This window comes from Rhinolophus sinicus, linkage group LG03, assembly GCF_036562045.2.
Source record: "Rhinolophus sinicus isolate RSC01 linkage group LG03, ASM3656204v1, whole genome shotgun sequence".
NCBI lineage: Eukaryota > Metazoa > Chordata > Mammalia > Chiroptera > Rhinolophidae > Rhinolophus > Rhinolophus sinicus.
This window is the reverse complement of record NC_133753.1, coordinates 50,616,592-50,632,233: the sequence shown is the minus strand read 5'-3', so window position 1 is coordinate 50,632,233 and position 15,642 is coordinate 50,616,592. Positions and strand designations below refer to the sequence as shown.

The following is a 15,642-nucleotide window of genomic DNA, read 5'->3' as shown; positions in this document are numbered from 1 at the left end:
TGTCTCAGCACCACCTTCGTCACTATCACCACCACCTTCTTCATCAAGCTGCAGTTGGCTGAGTGGCCTCCTACATGCCCAGTACCACGGTATATTTATGTATAATTTCTAGTCCTCCCAACAAGCCTGCAAGTTCGGTCGTATTGCATCGGTGTACAGATGAGGAAAATGAGGCTCAGAGAAGACAAGCAGCAGGTCTCATATTAGACAAGTAATAGAGGCTGAAATAGGGCTATCATCCTTCCCTAGCATTTAACAACTGTGATATTTCACTGTAGTATTCCTGCCTGGTGATTTCCGTGCACCCCATACCTGTATACTTCCTGGGGACAAGGTGCTCCTCGCATCCTAGGGCAGCTCATTTTTGGGCTCCTAGAAAGTTTTGTTTATTGGTGACAAAATCTACCTCCTGGCAAAGTTCACTCACTTGTCTTGACGGTGGCCCCAGCTGTATGCCTGGTGACTGTACACGACACATCTAATCCCCCTTCCACGCTGATAATTCTTTGAATATCTATAGAGTTCCAAGTATCCTCGCTTCCTCCAGCTAAAAAGCCCGGGTTTCTTTTTACTACTCTTCATTTTCTGTTCTAGAAAGGCAGAAAGTCTCTCAGTTTAAAGCCTTTAAGTTTTATATTCATAAACAAATGTCTGTATCTCATAGAATGCTGGGATGTTATTCTCAGTGTTTCTAATGACTCTTTGAGCTATTGTATTCATGTGACTGCAGGTACAGACATAACTCAAAAACGCCATTATTTCTCAAACATGCCCAAGAGCAAAAAGGTCACCAAGTAATCGAATCTCAGTGCCAAAGGGGACCTCTCTCCTGAAGCTCCGAAGATAAGTCCTCTCTGGAGAACAAGCTGTGTGCTATCAACTTGACTGTACTTTTAGAAATGCCAACCAAGGGCCTTCTGGCCTTCGGTCTTGGATTACAACATGTGGGTGGAAACCTGGGTTTCAGAATCACGCATAGACAGCCCAGGGAAATCCATGAACCTTGGTGTGACTGATGGAGATGGAGGCCACTGGCTTCACCCATGAGTGGTGGGAATCTTACCCTGCAGCACCCTGGTCTGGGACCTTGAGGAAATCCAAGCTCTCCGGCGTCTGTGACACTCGGTCTGAGCCGGTGGACTGTTGTCGTGGCAAGGGCGGGCGGGCCATGGAGGTGTACAGGCTTTTCTGATTTGACCTCTGGTTTCCAGGAGCGTGGGGATGTGGCACAAACTGGTTTTTGATGACTCCATTCTGATGGTATCCTAGAGAGAGGAAAAGAAGAGAAACAAAGCTTACATTTTGTGATCCTTTGCTAAAAGGCTCTCCAAATTTCTTTCATCTATTAACCAAGAGCAGCTTGCTTAACTTCTCCAGGGCCCAGTTTCCCCATCTGAAAAAATGGAGGGCATAATTGCTAATAGATTGTGAGGAACAGAGCTAATACACATAAACTGCCCAGTGAGTGCCTAGAACATGGCAGACACTCACACATACTTGTTGAACTTGACAGTAGAATCATCAGATATTCAGGCTTTCACAGCCCACTGTCAAGGAAAGATAAGCTTGAAACTAGCTGGCTGGCACATTCTTGGTTCTAAGAAAAATTATGAGGTTATGATTCCAGGGGGCTGGCAGGCAGCTGTTGAAATAGTTGGACACCCATTCTCAAAGGGTCAGTCTTAGGTGCCCTCTGCAGGAACCTGTTGTGAGAGGTGGAGGGCACACTCTACACACGCAAGGAAAATGTGGCCACTGGTTTGATCAATCCAGATAGAGCAAGCTCTCTTAGCCAAAAAACGGACCTAGTCACAATCGCATCATCTGGTAAGTAATGGATGATGGTTATGGGCTCCCAACCATGGGCCGTGGCTGGAAAGGGCATTATCATTCCATGCTATGTATGAAGAAGCCCTTATGTCTCCTCCCAGTGACAGATCAGGGCAGCAGTGAAGAAGACGACTCCTCAAGGCGCACTTTGGTGAAACCACCATAAAACCTCTTCCAACTGAATTACGAGAGGAACTCTTTGGTACAAGTGGGATGCCCTTAGTTTATAAGAGGGATGAGGGGCTCAGTTTTGTCTCTGCCTGTGATAACTACATTGACCGTGAGCAAGGTCTATTACTTTTCAGAGTGTCAATTTCTTCATTAAAGAAAGAAGGAGCTTGGTGAAACCCCAATTGCTACCAAGTGTGCCAAGGCCAGGAGAGGGGCATGCAGAGCGGGATGAGCTCTAGGGCTGTGATGCTCAAAGGGGGGTCCAGAGATGGGCCACTCCATGCTGTTCCTCACCCACTCACTCGCCATAAGTTCAGAAATTAAGAATAAGCACTTACAAATGTTCACAGCAGTTTCAAAGACATATTTCATACCTGTTGAATCTAATAAGAAACTTTGGCTTATACTTTGAATGCATTTAAAATTCCATTCTTCTAGTAATTTTATTTTATCTGACCAAAGTATGGTTTGTGATGGATTGAAAATTAAGAAAAAACAATGACAATAACCCAGGTCCTTCACCACAGATAGTGTGAAAAGTGCCGATCTAAGGGATTTGGGTCCAACTGCCTCATTTTATTTATGAAGAATCTGTCACATAGAGAGGTTGGGAGCCATGTTGAAGGTCAGGTATTTGGTGTGGGGTGACTTTGGCCAACCTAACTGAGGCAAATGAGCTTTTCCAGGTGGTCTGGCCAGGAGTTTGCATGGGGGCTGGCACATAACGGTAACATGATATTATCCGGTGCTCTTAAGGTTACTTTGAGCTTGAATTTTCTTCAAGGATAAAGGCAGCTGGGCCAGGAAGGATGGGGATGCCAAAAGAGATGAGAATTGGCATGGGTGTCCATACCTTGGCATACAACTATCAGGTTCCAGCACAGAAGACAAAAGAAATGCTTTTTACTGCTTATCTCAGACGCTGCTACATCTTGCTCGGGATGAGCTGAGTCAAGTGTGGTCCTAAGACGATCCTCTTAGGCTTAGAATCCTAAACTTATTAACATCAAACCTTCTGGGGGCAGTTTTTTACTAACTGAATTTTGTGAGTGATGGAAAACTATTTCATAAATGTTGAGAGCTCTTCAAACACTAAACAGATTTTTAAGGGCAAAGTCTTACATTTATTTGGGTTTAGATTTTATTGACCACGTTATACTTTTATCATAAAAAGAAATATGAAACATAAGATCTAAACATTTTTTGTATCAATTTTGTAATTATTTCAGCTATTACTTTCTGATGAAGAATAAAAAATTTCTGCTTATTCATTAAGCTGTAAACTAGCTGCAAAATATCATCATGGTATTTGGCTCGAGCTGGCTAACAGTGGTGGGATTATACCTGGAAAACTCCTATTTCTATAAAGACATCATCCTATAACTTAAAAGCTGACAACATTCAGGTTTTTAAGGGCAAAGAACCCCTTTTTCTCTTACCGAGGGAGGAAGCCTTTCTTAAGGGAGAAATATTGCTAGGTAATGAAATCCAGCCACAGTTCAGTCTTACTAGCTCATACTTTCCCTGAATTTCAGAGTCACAAGTAGTGCCATTGTGTTGGTGGGAGTACATCTGGCGCTGAAATGGCTCCTGGTTGGCAAATAGGTGTGCATTTATTTGTTAATGGGTTTCTTCCCAAATATATTTTGTAAGTTATAAGTCCAGGATAGTGGTGCCAGTCTATGGCACGTGCTTGGCTTACCTGGCGGGGGAGGGGCAGCTCTCATTGGGTAGTTGGCATTGTGAGTCCCACTGGAATAACCTCTGTTTTGAGTGGTGTTCCTTCTGGTAGGACCTGAAATAAACAAGCATGACAGTTACAATCAGTACTACTGGTTGGTTTTATGGCTCCTGATGGCTTTTTTGCTTATGGAAAACTTGTGAGATGCTGGAATCCAGGTGTCAGTCAGATCTGCAGGAGACTAGTTGCAGTGGAGAAGGGATATTTGAGGGAAATATTTGCCGTAGCTATTGGATGGGAGGGGCTGGAAGATGTGTTGAAGGTATGGCTTTGAAAGGTTAGAGACAATGGCTTTAAAAAGAGGCATTAATAATCTTAGAAAGGCGTTTCTGTTTTTGTAGACTTTCACAAGAGACAGGCGTGACACTTTCATAGTCGTGTTTTGAACACAGCGTAGAATCTAACACGCCGGGGCTGCATATCACAGCCACCCGCAGGAAGTACACGTCCGCACTACGTGGACCTCTGCTTCTGTCAAAAGCCTTTCATGCAAGTGTTTGTGTTCCAGCCTTCCGATTAAATGCAGAGACCACAAAGGGTAGAAGCAGCCTTGTACCTTCACAGACATGAAGGATTAGAAAACAAGCTGGTGCTAAATGGCACAGCCACTGGTGAGGTCTGGGTCGAGACGTATGTATTGGGAAAGAAAACAGTAAACAAGTTCTCAAATGGGACCTGAAGGAGGGTAGGATTAAACCAGCTGGAAGAGGGGTCCAGAGGGAACTCCTTATAAAGAGAAGAGCTGAAGAACGGAGAAGAGCAGGAAGTGACAAGGCACGAACAGCACAAAGCAAAGGAACTGGGTCTCGGTGTCCTGGACCAATGTCGCTGTATTAGACAATGAGACAATGACCCACTTTGGGGCCTACTGAGCATTGCGTACACACGTCCTGCTCATTACCAGCAGCCTTCCTCTGCCATGCTCTGTGTCTTGGAGTGTAGTAAGCCCAATGGACCTCTTCACTTGGACCACTAGGCCTCTGCACCCCAGCTAGGTCTGGCCAGTGGCAGGCACTGGCAGACTGGAATCCCAGGAGAGAATTTGGGGTGTCTATTCTGCTGCTTCCTGCCTGCATCCTTCAGCTCAGCTCTGTCCTCGTTCTGCCCCTTCAGGCTCAGGGCAATGACAGTGTCCTACTCTTTTTTGTCCCTGGTCCCCACTTTGTTCCCTCATCCCTGCCCACATCTCTGGAAAGAATCCTTTTATTTAAAAGTCGTTTCAAAAATCCCACCTAAATGTACTGTCTGTTTTCTGCAAGTACCAAGTGATACACAGACACACACCAACATGTTCTGAGTGGTTGTTTCCCTGTATTTCTCTGCACTGTATTAGTGGTTTACACTGCCTGCCAATGAGTACCTTTGTAGACAGAAAGCCCTATGTTACATCTGCCATACTCTTCATCGACCATACATATAGACTGTATTTTATGAAGACGTCTATTTTATATAAATATGTAGCATATATGATTACTCTATACGCTGCATTATACACATAAATTACAAATGCCATTTACAAATAGAAAAGGAATCAAAGGGCAGTGAAGGCGTTAGAGTGGGGTATGAGTTAGGGCACGTGTGTGGTCTAAGGATGCGTTCTCCAGTGAAGGTGGGAGATACTGGATCTGCTGCACAGTAACATAGAGAAACCATGTAGGGAGCAGGTAAATGCGGCCAATTTCTTTAAAATTGACAGAAAGGACACGTTTTTGTTGACAACATCTGACTGGAAAGGGCTGGAAAACTTGAAGCCAACCAACTGATTTGTTTTAAATACAATTAATACTGTCATGCCAGGATCACCAGACATTACTGAGCTATTCAGAAAGGTTTAACCTGCCCCTTTGCCTTGATGTTGGATTCGTCTAACATGTTTGAATCTGAAGAAAGCCCCAGCCACAGGAAACAGCAGAGGTACTGGTTCTTTGTCCCGCAGACCTGTGCACATATTATGAGCATTTCGTGAGAAGTGAGTCTGGAGTAGAGCAGGGTGAGGGAGAGCCAGGCAGGGCGGGCCCGGAAGCCCAGCGTGGTTCTGCCCGTGGGGCCCACAGAACACTTACGGGAGTTCTTAGGCAGCCCGGGTCCGATGCTGACCTGCAGTACTTTGTTACTGGGCTTGAGGATGGCCAGGTCCCCGAAGCCTTGGTGGAACTGCACCTGCCGAGAGCCCCCTGCACTCCAGGGACCCCAGTTCTCCTTTTTCAACTTGAGTTCAAGCCTGTGACAAGCATATTTGTTGGAATTAACAAGTTGGAATGAAGCTGTGAGAAGAGGGGCTCACAGAATCCAGGATGGAATGCTGCTGCTGGGCAAATGTGCTATAAAAACATGGCAAGACCAGATAAACGAAACCAGCACAGGGCCGTGAGGATGGGGCTGACAGCATGGGTTTGGCAAGGTGGCAGGCTGGGGCCCAACACCGTGAGAAACCAGTTGATGAGGGAGGTACCCCATTACAGGTGCCCATGTCACTCTGCAGGTGCAGTCAGGTGGGACTGCCTGGGGGACGGAAGGAAGGGGACAATTTCCAGGCCACATCTGCTGTGATGTGTCCTGTTGTCTCTCTCAGATTCCCCGGGTCAGTATTTGTGGAAGACAGAGATGCCAGACACATTAGCCTATGCCTCCTTAACTAAATTCTATTCCTCCAACATCACCCTTTCCCAGGTAGAGAAGAGACAACACTTAATCTAAATAGAAGGGAGGTTTACTCACAACTCCAAGGCCAGTGTTTATTTTTTCACATTGCCTAGATGCCTACTTAATGTAGCTCCATATGCTGCTGTTCTAACATACTTTCTCATGTTATCAGAAAAATCATAATTTTAAGTAGCTGCCTATTATTCTATCGAGTGGCTTGGCTCTTCATATTTTTCCCTTTTTTTTTTTTTTTTGAGTTATTCCTTTATCATAAATTCCCAGACAAAAATAATTGCCTCAGTACTGATGGCCAAACTGTTCTTTGAAAAACTGGAATGAATGCATAGAGCTACCAGTATCTATTTCACTGCAACCACAGCAGCATTAACCATGGAAAGTTTCCCTCACCGTGGAATTAAGGCTTTCCTTTGGTCTCATTCTTGTGAGCCAGAAGAGATGGAGGATATCTCCATGTGACAGACAGATTTAAGCAGAAAAAAAGGAACTCTTACTCGGCAAATATGAAATTAGAAGCTCAACAGTATACGAGTAGGTAGTCCAGGAGACCATGCTGCCAAAGTAAAGGAAGGTGAGTGGAGACAGGAGATATTGGCCATCTGCAGCCCCCAAGTCCTCGAATGCCCCACCGATAGGTTTGATTATGCATTGATTTGGGGAACTTAAGCTCCCACTGTAATCACTTTCTTCAGCTTCTAGCCTTACTTCTACTTCGGTCTGCTAAATAAAACACTCTTTTATTGCTGATATACAAAAATCTGCCTTTCCTGGCCTGACTTTGGTGACCTTTGTCCAAATGACAAAATATACAATTTGAAGTCATTACTTCACAGAAATGCAAAAGTGACCTTTTCAAAGCCTGTGACAACCAACCAGGCTGTCTTCTGCAGCCCTGAGACGCCGTGGAAGAAGCTGAGTCACCCAGGGCTGGGCTTTGCTGAAGTCAAGCGAGCCGATCAGACCCCACACCCCCACCCTGCCGGCCTCTCCTCCTCTCAGCCTGGAGCCCAGCGATGAGATCAAGACCCGCCCTCTGGTTCTACTCCGAAGTTTGGGCCCTAATCCCAACTTACGTATTGCTAAATTTCAGAGGTAGTTGCTTCTGGGTTTTTTCCTCATAACGCTTTGCTAAGAGGCTCAAGAATTCAGTTTTGAAGACGGATTCAAGCAAACTGTCATACTCTTGCTCATGAAGAATAAAAATGTCATCTTGCATAGTACTGCAACGAGATTAGAAAGACAATAAAAGTTGCACTTTTGTTTATTCCATTTTTTCCCACTTATTTTTCTTTTAATCCTGTAAGTCAGTACGAGGCTTCTACAGTCTTTCTAGAATGTGGCTAAACATGAATGATTCCATGAGTTCCACGTTAGTAGAATTGATGAGACGGTTGTAGCAGTCATAATAAATCCTAACCTGAAGAATTTTAAGCTGTTATCAAAAGGGAAGCCGACGTCTTGGGCTTCATATGCAGTCATTATTAGGAGCTCTTGGGTATGTGGTGCTCTGCTTTATAACGCATGCCTAGTGCTGCTGAATGTACAAACACCCCACAGTACAGAGATATACCAGACCAAACTCGCTTAGTGTACGAACAGCAAGCAAGCACATCATCACATCCCAGATAATGAATTTCTTGGGGCATGGAAAGAACATACCTTCGCGAGAACTGCATGTTTGGTCAGGGCTAGGGCTGTGGAGAAACCCATGTCTGGAGGGGTGAATGGAAGGAAGAGGCTGAGGCAAATCCAGTCCTGGGGAAAATGCTTAGGGTCGGTTGGGGGAGGAGGTGGTGGTGATTAGACACACTTCTATCTCCAGGCCCAGCTAGACTTTGTGGAAACTATAACACACATATAATTGAGAATCTTTATTCCCCAGCTGTTAGGTATAGAGCTCAGTTGAAGGACGCTATCACCCCAAAGGCTTCACAATATACAAGTTTACAATTACCTCCAAGCACCACTGTCAAATATATAAGACAACCCTCTAAAGAATGACATTTCATAAGAGATAAGTGTTTTCCCAGGTATTAAAACCAAAGTAAGTGAATCCTGCTTTGATGAATTGACCACAGTTATATTTTAATCCCACCAAGTACAGGAAATACCAACGACATGGTTCTTTTAGTAACCAGAGCTGAGCTGTGTCACGCAGGAGCTGTGCCCTGCTCTCGGGGCCCCTGGTACTGCTGCACCAGTAGAATTACTGTGATCTGACAAAGCCAGGTAGTGAGGCCAGATAGTCTCTGAGATGGGCATTCTTCTTCCTATAGATTTGGATCCATCTAAGCTGCATTTCCTGAGGTCTCTCCGTTCAGTCCCATGAATATGACAAGGTTGGGATGGGCAGTCCGCGTGTGGGGCCAGAGGTTTTCCCTGGGCAGAGAGAGCCTTGGTGAACACTCCCAGGCTTGTCAGGAACCTTCTGTCTCTGGGCTACTCAGGGAGCTAAGGACCTGAACCTGACTGAGCCAGCAGCTGTAGCCACAGCCTCTCTCCCTGAAACCTCAGCCCCTCAGTCTTCCTATAGGAAAGGAGCTTGGTAATCCACAAGAGAAAAAAGGCCTAAGGTAGGACCACAACACAGCTGGAATTTAAAGGCACAGAATAGCAGCATAAACAAACCACAGGGGAGGAATGAAATAAACTAGCAGCAAAATACCATCACCAGGGGAAAGGAACTGGCCCCTCACAGCATGTTTGTTGAAGATGAGTATGCTCAACAGTTCTTGGATGTGATGTCAGGATATTTTACAGTCATTTTTGGACACATAATGGCCAGTTGAATGGAGCACATGGTTATTACTATTATCTCAAGAGTTTCTTTTCAAACATCCCTACATCACAACCATGCTTCCTACACACGCTTGTGTGATAGTGGGGATATAGGTTTTTCTGTTGTGATGAAGACCCTGACAATCGGTGGTTTAAACAACATAATGTTTTTATCTGTCACTCAACAGCATGTGCAAAAGCAACATTAATGGCCGCCATGATAGTTTTACAGTGACCAGCAGCCAGGCATCCACTCCTACTCCTTCCCTTTACAGATATGACCAGGAAGTTGTGCAAGTCACTTCCGCTCATACCTCACTGGTCAGCACTATGTCACACAGTGACACCTAGTTGCAAGGAAGCCTGGGAAATGTAGTCTTTGGGTAGGCTGCCACCCATTAACATGTGAAGGAGAGAATGGGTATTGCAGGACAGCTCACAATCCCCACTATACCTCCTTGTTCACCAACCTTTCCAGACTAGGAATTGGAATCTGTTCTTAAAGTTTGAGAGTAATATACTTCAGAGGGTTGAGACTACAAAGCTATTAGCATTTTCTAATTTCTAGGAAAATTCTGGAATTGTTTTATTCATGTTAGTTACAGCAATTCAAAACTCCAAAGGCACTTACATAAAAGCTGCTCAAAACAGCTCTCCCAAGTCATTTGGAATTAATAAAATTAAGTCCAAGCATCCTAGCCCAGGAATAAGAAGACTGCTGCATTAGAAAGGGAATGAATGCAATGGGGAAAGAGTAAAACAGGAAGCACCATTTTCAGGTGTGTGGGGTGAGGAATGACATTCTTATATGGATGGCTTGACATAAAGCACTCTTTGACGTGTCTGGACGTGTCTGTTTGCCTGGCTGTACTTTGGGTGGAACAGTGATTATTCAGCAGGGCTAAATGAGCCCAACGCAAGTAACCTTGAGAAGTATCATGTGCTTAGATTTATTACAAGTTTCATTACCATAAAGAAAAAAAGCAAGCAGGCCAGAACTTCAAGGTCAATTATCAGCATGAGTCTGCAAACGAGGAGAGATTATTTGGACACTTTGACTTCAACCATCAAATTCAAAAGCCCCTCCCTTCCATGATCCAGGCATGAGAGTCAGGGAAAGCATCTCCATCCAGGCCAGAGTTTCAGCTCACTCCCCTCTCAGCCCAGGCTCCTCGATCTGGAAACAAAGCTTCTACATTTATTTATTCTAAGAAATCAGACTTATCGTTGGACCTTGCCCCCGTCTTTTTCCTATGCACAAGCTGCAATTCCTTACAGATGTTAACACTGTGTGTTGAAAGATCCCTTACTAGTCTAGTCCCTGCTTTGGCTTTCTACTTGTTTTTTATCCCCTCATCTTTGTGGTTTATTGTGGTATTGCTGACATCACCAGAAAATCTTGTTTTACTCATTTAACCCGTATCTTCTTCACAAAAATGTTAGTTACAAAACAGTGAGTAAGGTCTTAAAGGAGTTGTTGTTGTTGTTTTTTAAAGCTGAGAGGGCAATTTCCTAGGACAGCCCTGCCTTTATGTAAGCCTTTATGAAAAGTTTTCCTGATTATGAAATACATGCTCCTTTTAGTGGACTGGAAAGTATAGAAGTAAATAAAACAGAAAATAAACCTTATTTTGAATTCCACCTCTCAGAGAAACCGGTGGCACCAGTTTGGGCTCATACTTAATTTCTCTTAAGTACAGATACAGGTTGTATCAGACCTCCCAGGAGGGACATCACCTGACCCCCAGGTGCAAAGGCTCACTTTAATCTTTGGTATCCCAGGAGCACCCTGGGTAACCTGTGTGGTACATATTGACTCGGGTGTCTACTCCCCATTCCAGAATGGGAAGAAGATCCTGGAGGCAGTGACTATGTCTCATTCACCTTTGAATCCCAAGGCTGAACATAAGGTAGGTGGTCAGTTCAAAAATGGTGACAGTTTCCAGGTTCCCAAAGCTCTAAGGCCACAGCAAGCCACAATTTTAGTAACGCTTCAGGTCGGCTAAGCAGGTGTGAGGCGGGCTGTTGTTACCGCCAGAGGCTTAGGCAATTAGGCAATGAAATACTCTAGGCAAGAAGGTCGTGACCAGGGGAGCAGGGGCCTCTGTCTAAAGCTCCCTCTTACAGGTTGCTTTACCCACTACACACAAGGATTGGAAGAATGTACTGACCCAGACAGGCAGCCACGTAGCCCTTGGTCTGAGGCCTCTGGTGGTCAGCTATTGGAATGAGAAGGACTATTAGAAGCTTCATTGGAGAAAACCCCAAATAGGAGATTTTTACAGTACCAATCTCATCGCCTAACAACTGGGAAAGCAAAGAACATAGGCTATTACACCTTGTGGCCACCCTCCCAGCAAACTGAGATTTTCAAATAAGAGCGAGGGCAGGTCAGTACTTGGACACAAAGCAGCTTTGGAAGGGTCCTTCAAAAACTGATGCTTGGTCTTCTGTCAGCAGATACCCCAGGCCTCGGAAATACGATGTCTCAACTATATATCGATGCGTCATCTCCTGATACTCTCACGGAGTCTCCAAAGAAGGCAGAAACACAGGCCTCAGTATTTCTGTCTAACTTTTGTTTAGATGAGGAATTATCCTGCTCAAATCATCCTGGAGTCCCTTTCAACAACTGCAGTCTTCATTTCTCTCTCTCAGCTATTGGGCCTATTCTGTTTTTTTATTCTTCTCTAAGTTAAATTTCTTTTAATTTCAATTATAATTCAACTAGATAAATTTCAGTATGCTTAGAAAGGTAAAGATTTCTAAAAATATGATGTCTACTGGAAGATTAGAAAAAACGTTTAATTATGGAAAATTTCAAACATATAAAAAAATAGGCAGGCAGGATGAACATCCACATATTAGATTTCAACAACTATCAATCACTATCATATTTATCTACATTCCCACTTCCACACACAAACTAGGTTATTTTAGAGCAAAGCATAAATAGTATTTTATTTTATCCTTAAATATTTCAGTGCGTATCTCTAAAAGATAAAAGTAACCATAATACCATTATCACACCTAAAGTAATTAACAGTACATCCTTCCTATCAAGTATTTAGTCATGTTCACATTTCCCAAATTGTCTCATAATTGTTTGGGTATGTTTGGTTTGTTTCAACAGGGAGCTGTGAGCCCATTTTGCTTTGATGGTAGTTATAAGAGTAAGAGATGGGCTGAAAGATCAAACTTGTGGGACACTGACAGTCTTAAGTAGAAGAAGCCATTAGGTGGTCATTCCAGCCAACAGTCAAGAAGCAAGCCTCATAAAGACTTCAATACACACATAACATGTTATAACTTTTCCCTGAAGATCAGGTCAACTGTAAAAATCTCTCTCTATACCACTGTTGCAATATTTAGATCTTTCTCTCTCTCTTCCTCTCTCTCTCTCTCTCTCTCTCTCTCTCTCTCTCTGGTGATCTGGTGATCTGGTACCACAAACAATCTCTACTCTGGGTTTGACTCTATACACACCATCACCCATCTGGTTGTATTCCTCACTTGGCTTAGATTACTGGCTTAACTCAACAGATGAAGGAAATGAGGGAACAATACTAATCTTGGTAAGAGTGAGGTTCAGTGACTGCAACATGCAGAGATCACAAGTTAAAATGACTCAGGCTTTTTTTTTTTTTTCCCCTGGGGAAAAAAAAAAGAGCCAGAACAACTTTCAGGCTCAGTACCTCATTGGTTGCATCCTCTAATAAGGAAAGGCCACTAGGAAGCAAATGTCCAGACTATGAACACTGAAGCAGAAGCATCAAAAGAAGGTGATTTTATCATGAGACATTGTATCCTCAGAGGCTGTGAGACACCCAAACCCACACCCCAAAAAACAAGGAAAAAGTTGGAGTGTGAATATCCCACACCTGATAAGCCTCAAGGACTTGATCAACAAGATATTAAGTGCCAAAGCGTGTGATACATAAATGTAGATACGATTATTTATACGACAATTTATCAAGTACTCCTTGAGTGGTGTGAAGGTTGAAGACAGACTTGGGCAACAATAATAGGAAGAATAATAATCACTCTCAAGAGTAATGAACACATGGACTCAGAGCTGGGATTCCTGGCTTTGAGCCACAGCTGCTATCAAGCATACACAGCACATTTCAGCTAACCCAGCTTAGCCCAGGTATGGCTGGTCTCCGTGCCAGAAGAAGAGACGCTTCCAGTTGGGGTCCTTAGAACACCAAGGGCAGTCACAATGTCCAGCTAGCCAGAAAGAGTGAGGCCAGCAGGCTGCCCAGCTCAAGTTGTGACCCAGCCAGTGAGCCGAATGCTCAGGAAGACCTTCTGAAAACCAGACGGCGTCTGGAGCTTTTCCTTGAAATTCATGGCTCTGAGACCTACCTGAGGTGGGGCTGCCAAAAGGCTGCTGAGGGACTCATCTGCTTAGAAGTTTTGCCACATCCTGAGTTGAAATGTTTTAAACACTTAACCTCACTGCACCACCTGGCCCTTTATCAGGAAAATTGGGAACAGACCGATTCATAAACCACAGTGACACAGGCAAGTGGATATAAGTTGAAATCTGCTTTGGATTATCACACTGGAGCCAGAATTTCCAGTCTGGTAGGTCAAACGCCTGAGCACACAAAACCCCTGCTTTTTCCTAGGGGCAGTGGTTTTGTTTTCTGTGTGGAATAAGAGTTTAGAGGTGTCCCAGTTCCAGGAAGACATGTTCACAAGCAACCAGAACATCACTGGAATGCAACAGCAGCCCGAAGGTTGCCTTGGCAGAGGCAGCGGTAACTTCAGAAGGACCCAGGGATGCAACTCAAGGAGGAAGCTACTGGGCTGAAAGAGGCCTCTCTTCCTCTTTTCTTAGCCTTCCTGGGAGGATTTCCTCTCATCAGAGGAAACTTAGTCTGGGAGGTTTTAGCATGGGAGGATTTAGGGAAGTCTCCCCCACACACAGAAGCCTCTTTGCCAAAAGAAAGCCAGAGTGCTGACAGGAAGAGCCAGGGCCCGTGCCTGTGAACTTGGAATTGAAGGAAGTATTTGGCGATGACTCCAGGGCTACAGATTATGGAGACAAATATGTACTCCCGCCTTGTATAAACAGACAGAAAAACCTTTAGGAGAACAAAGAAACTTCTAGAACAATCAGAAGTCACAATGAACTAAAAAGCAATATTGATGACCTAATGGCCATCTCTGCTTGGGCCTTTGCTGGTGAAATGGGTTAGATCTGCCACATGGCTGAGGTGGGCCTGTCCCTCCTTCATGGCTCCACTGCAGTAAGAGCAATTACACTCTGTTTTATATACTAGGTTTATTTCTCAAATTTTATGGGAATAAAGGATCCGAGTGTCTCTTGATTAGAGGAGCTAACCAGAAGGCAACGTTTTCTTGGTATTTCATTCCTGGCATATCAGAATCCTTGAGACCTATGAAGGTCAGGTCTTCTTTGGGAAGAAGAGGAAATTCAGTTCTCTTCATCATGACTTTGACAATTGGGGAGCTTGACCAGGTCTTTCTCCAGGCTGCGTTTGGATAGCAGATGGCAACACTGCGGGGAGATGGGGCACACCCGCTCCCACCCCTTGCCACTCACCTGAGGGACACAGACAAGATCCTCTCTATCTCGATTCTCCGCTTGAGCACTTCCTTCACAAGGCCTTTGTCGGGGCCCTGTTTGACCTTTTCTCGTCCAATCAAGTACAAGCATTTTGGAGTAAGAAGCAAGTCTCGCTTTACACCCTGGAAGGAGAGGTATTTTACGAAGGTGGTTAGACATGTCAAAGTGACATCCACACAACAGGCATCTGTTAACAGATGAAGGGAAGCTGTCTTGGGTAGCAAATTTTTCACTACCTTCGGATGGCCATTCCATTTAGCATCTAGCCATGTCCCTGGAGAGCAAAAGGCGATACTGTTATTAATTATTAGTCTGACAGATATGAAATTGATGAGATTTGACTCTCTTTGACAAAAATGGCAAACTCATATGGATCCACCTAAGGTACCAGGGCAACAGGTATAAGGGGACAGAACTGGGCAAACCAACACATATGGTGACCCTACTAATTATCTGTTACAGAACATTTCCTCAAACAGGGATCCCTTCTTCAAATGTCTGCATTTATATATCTTTTGAGTCCATGAAATGTTTACTTTTTTAAATTGACAAATTTTCATTTCAATGATAATCCTTAAAAATCAAATATAAACATACTTTGGAACATGTGGGTTACTGGCCACCTTATATCCAAACACCACCGAGAGCCCTAAGGACTCATGTTTACATTCAAATCTGCCACCAGGGCAGCTGGCACCCTATTTGGGTTGTAAGGAATTATTTGGTTTCAGCAAAACAACGTCATGCTTCTTGCTAATACTGTTATTTTACTTCACTTTTTGCCTGACCAAAAACAAACAAAAAAAGCTCTTAGTGGATCCATGAGCAACTGTGGCTTTAGAGTTCACTTTTAGGGCCAAGA

At 44.1% G+C, this 15,642-nt stretch overlaps 1 protein-coding gene across 1 annotated transcript in view; it reads right to left on the bottom strand.

Annotated features, from left to right (window-relative positions):
* The window catches only part of MYO1E (myosin IE), a 190,614-nt gene that overhangs the window by 19,814 nt on the left and 155,158 nt on the right, over positions 1-15,642 (bottom strand). Inside the window, exons 22-26 of the mRNA XM_019732308.2 lie at positions 14,757-14,902; positions 7,477-7,623; positions 5,806-5,963; positions 3,704-3,796; positions 1,064-1,265 (exon numbers count right to left, since the gene is read on the bottom strand). Coding sequence (XP_019587867.1) covers positions 1,064-1,265; positions 3,704-3,796; positions 5,806-5,963; positions 7,477-7,623; positions 14,757-14,902 — 746 coding nt within the window. The remainder of the gene's footprint in view (positions 1-1,063; positions 1,266-3,703; positions 3,797-5,805; positions 5,964-7,476; positions 7,624-14,756; positions 14,903-15,642) is intronic.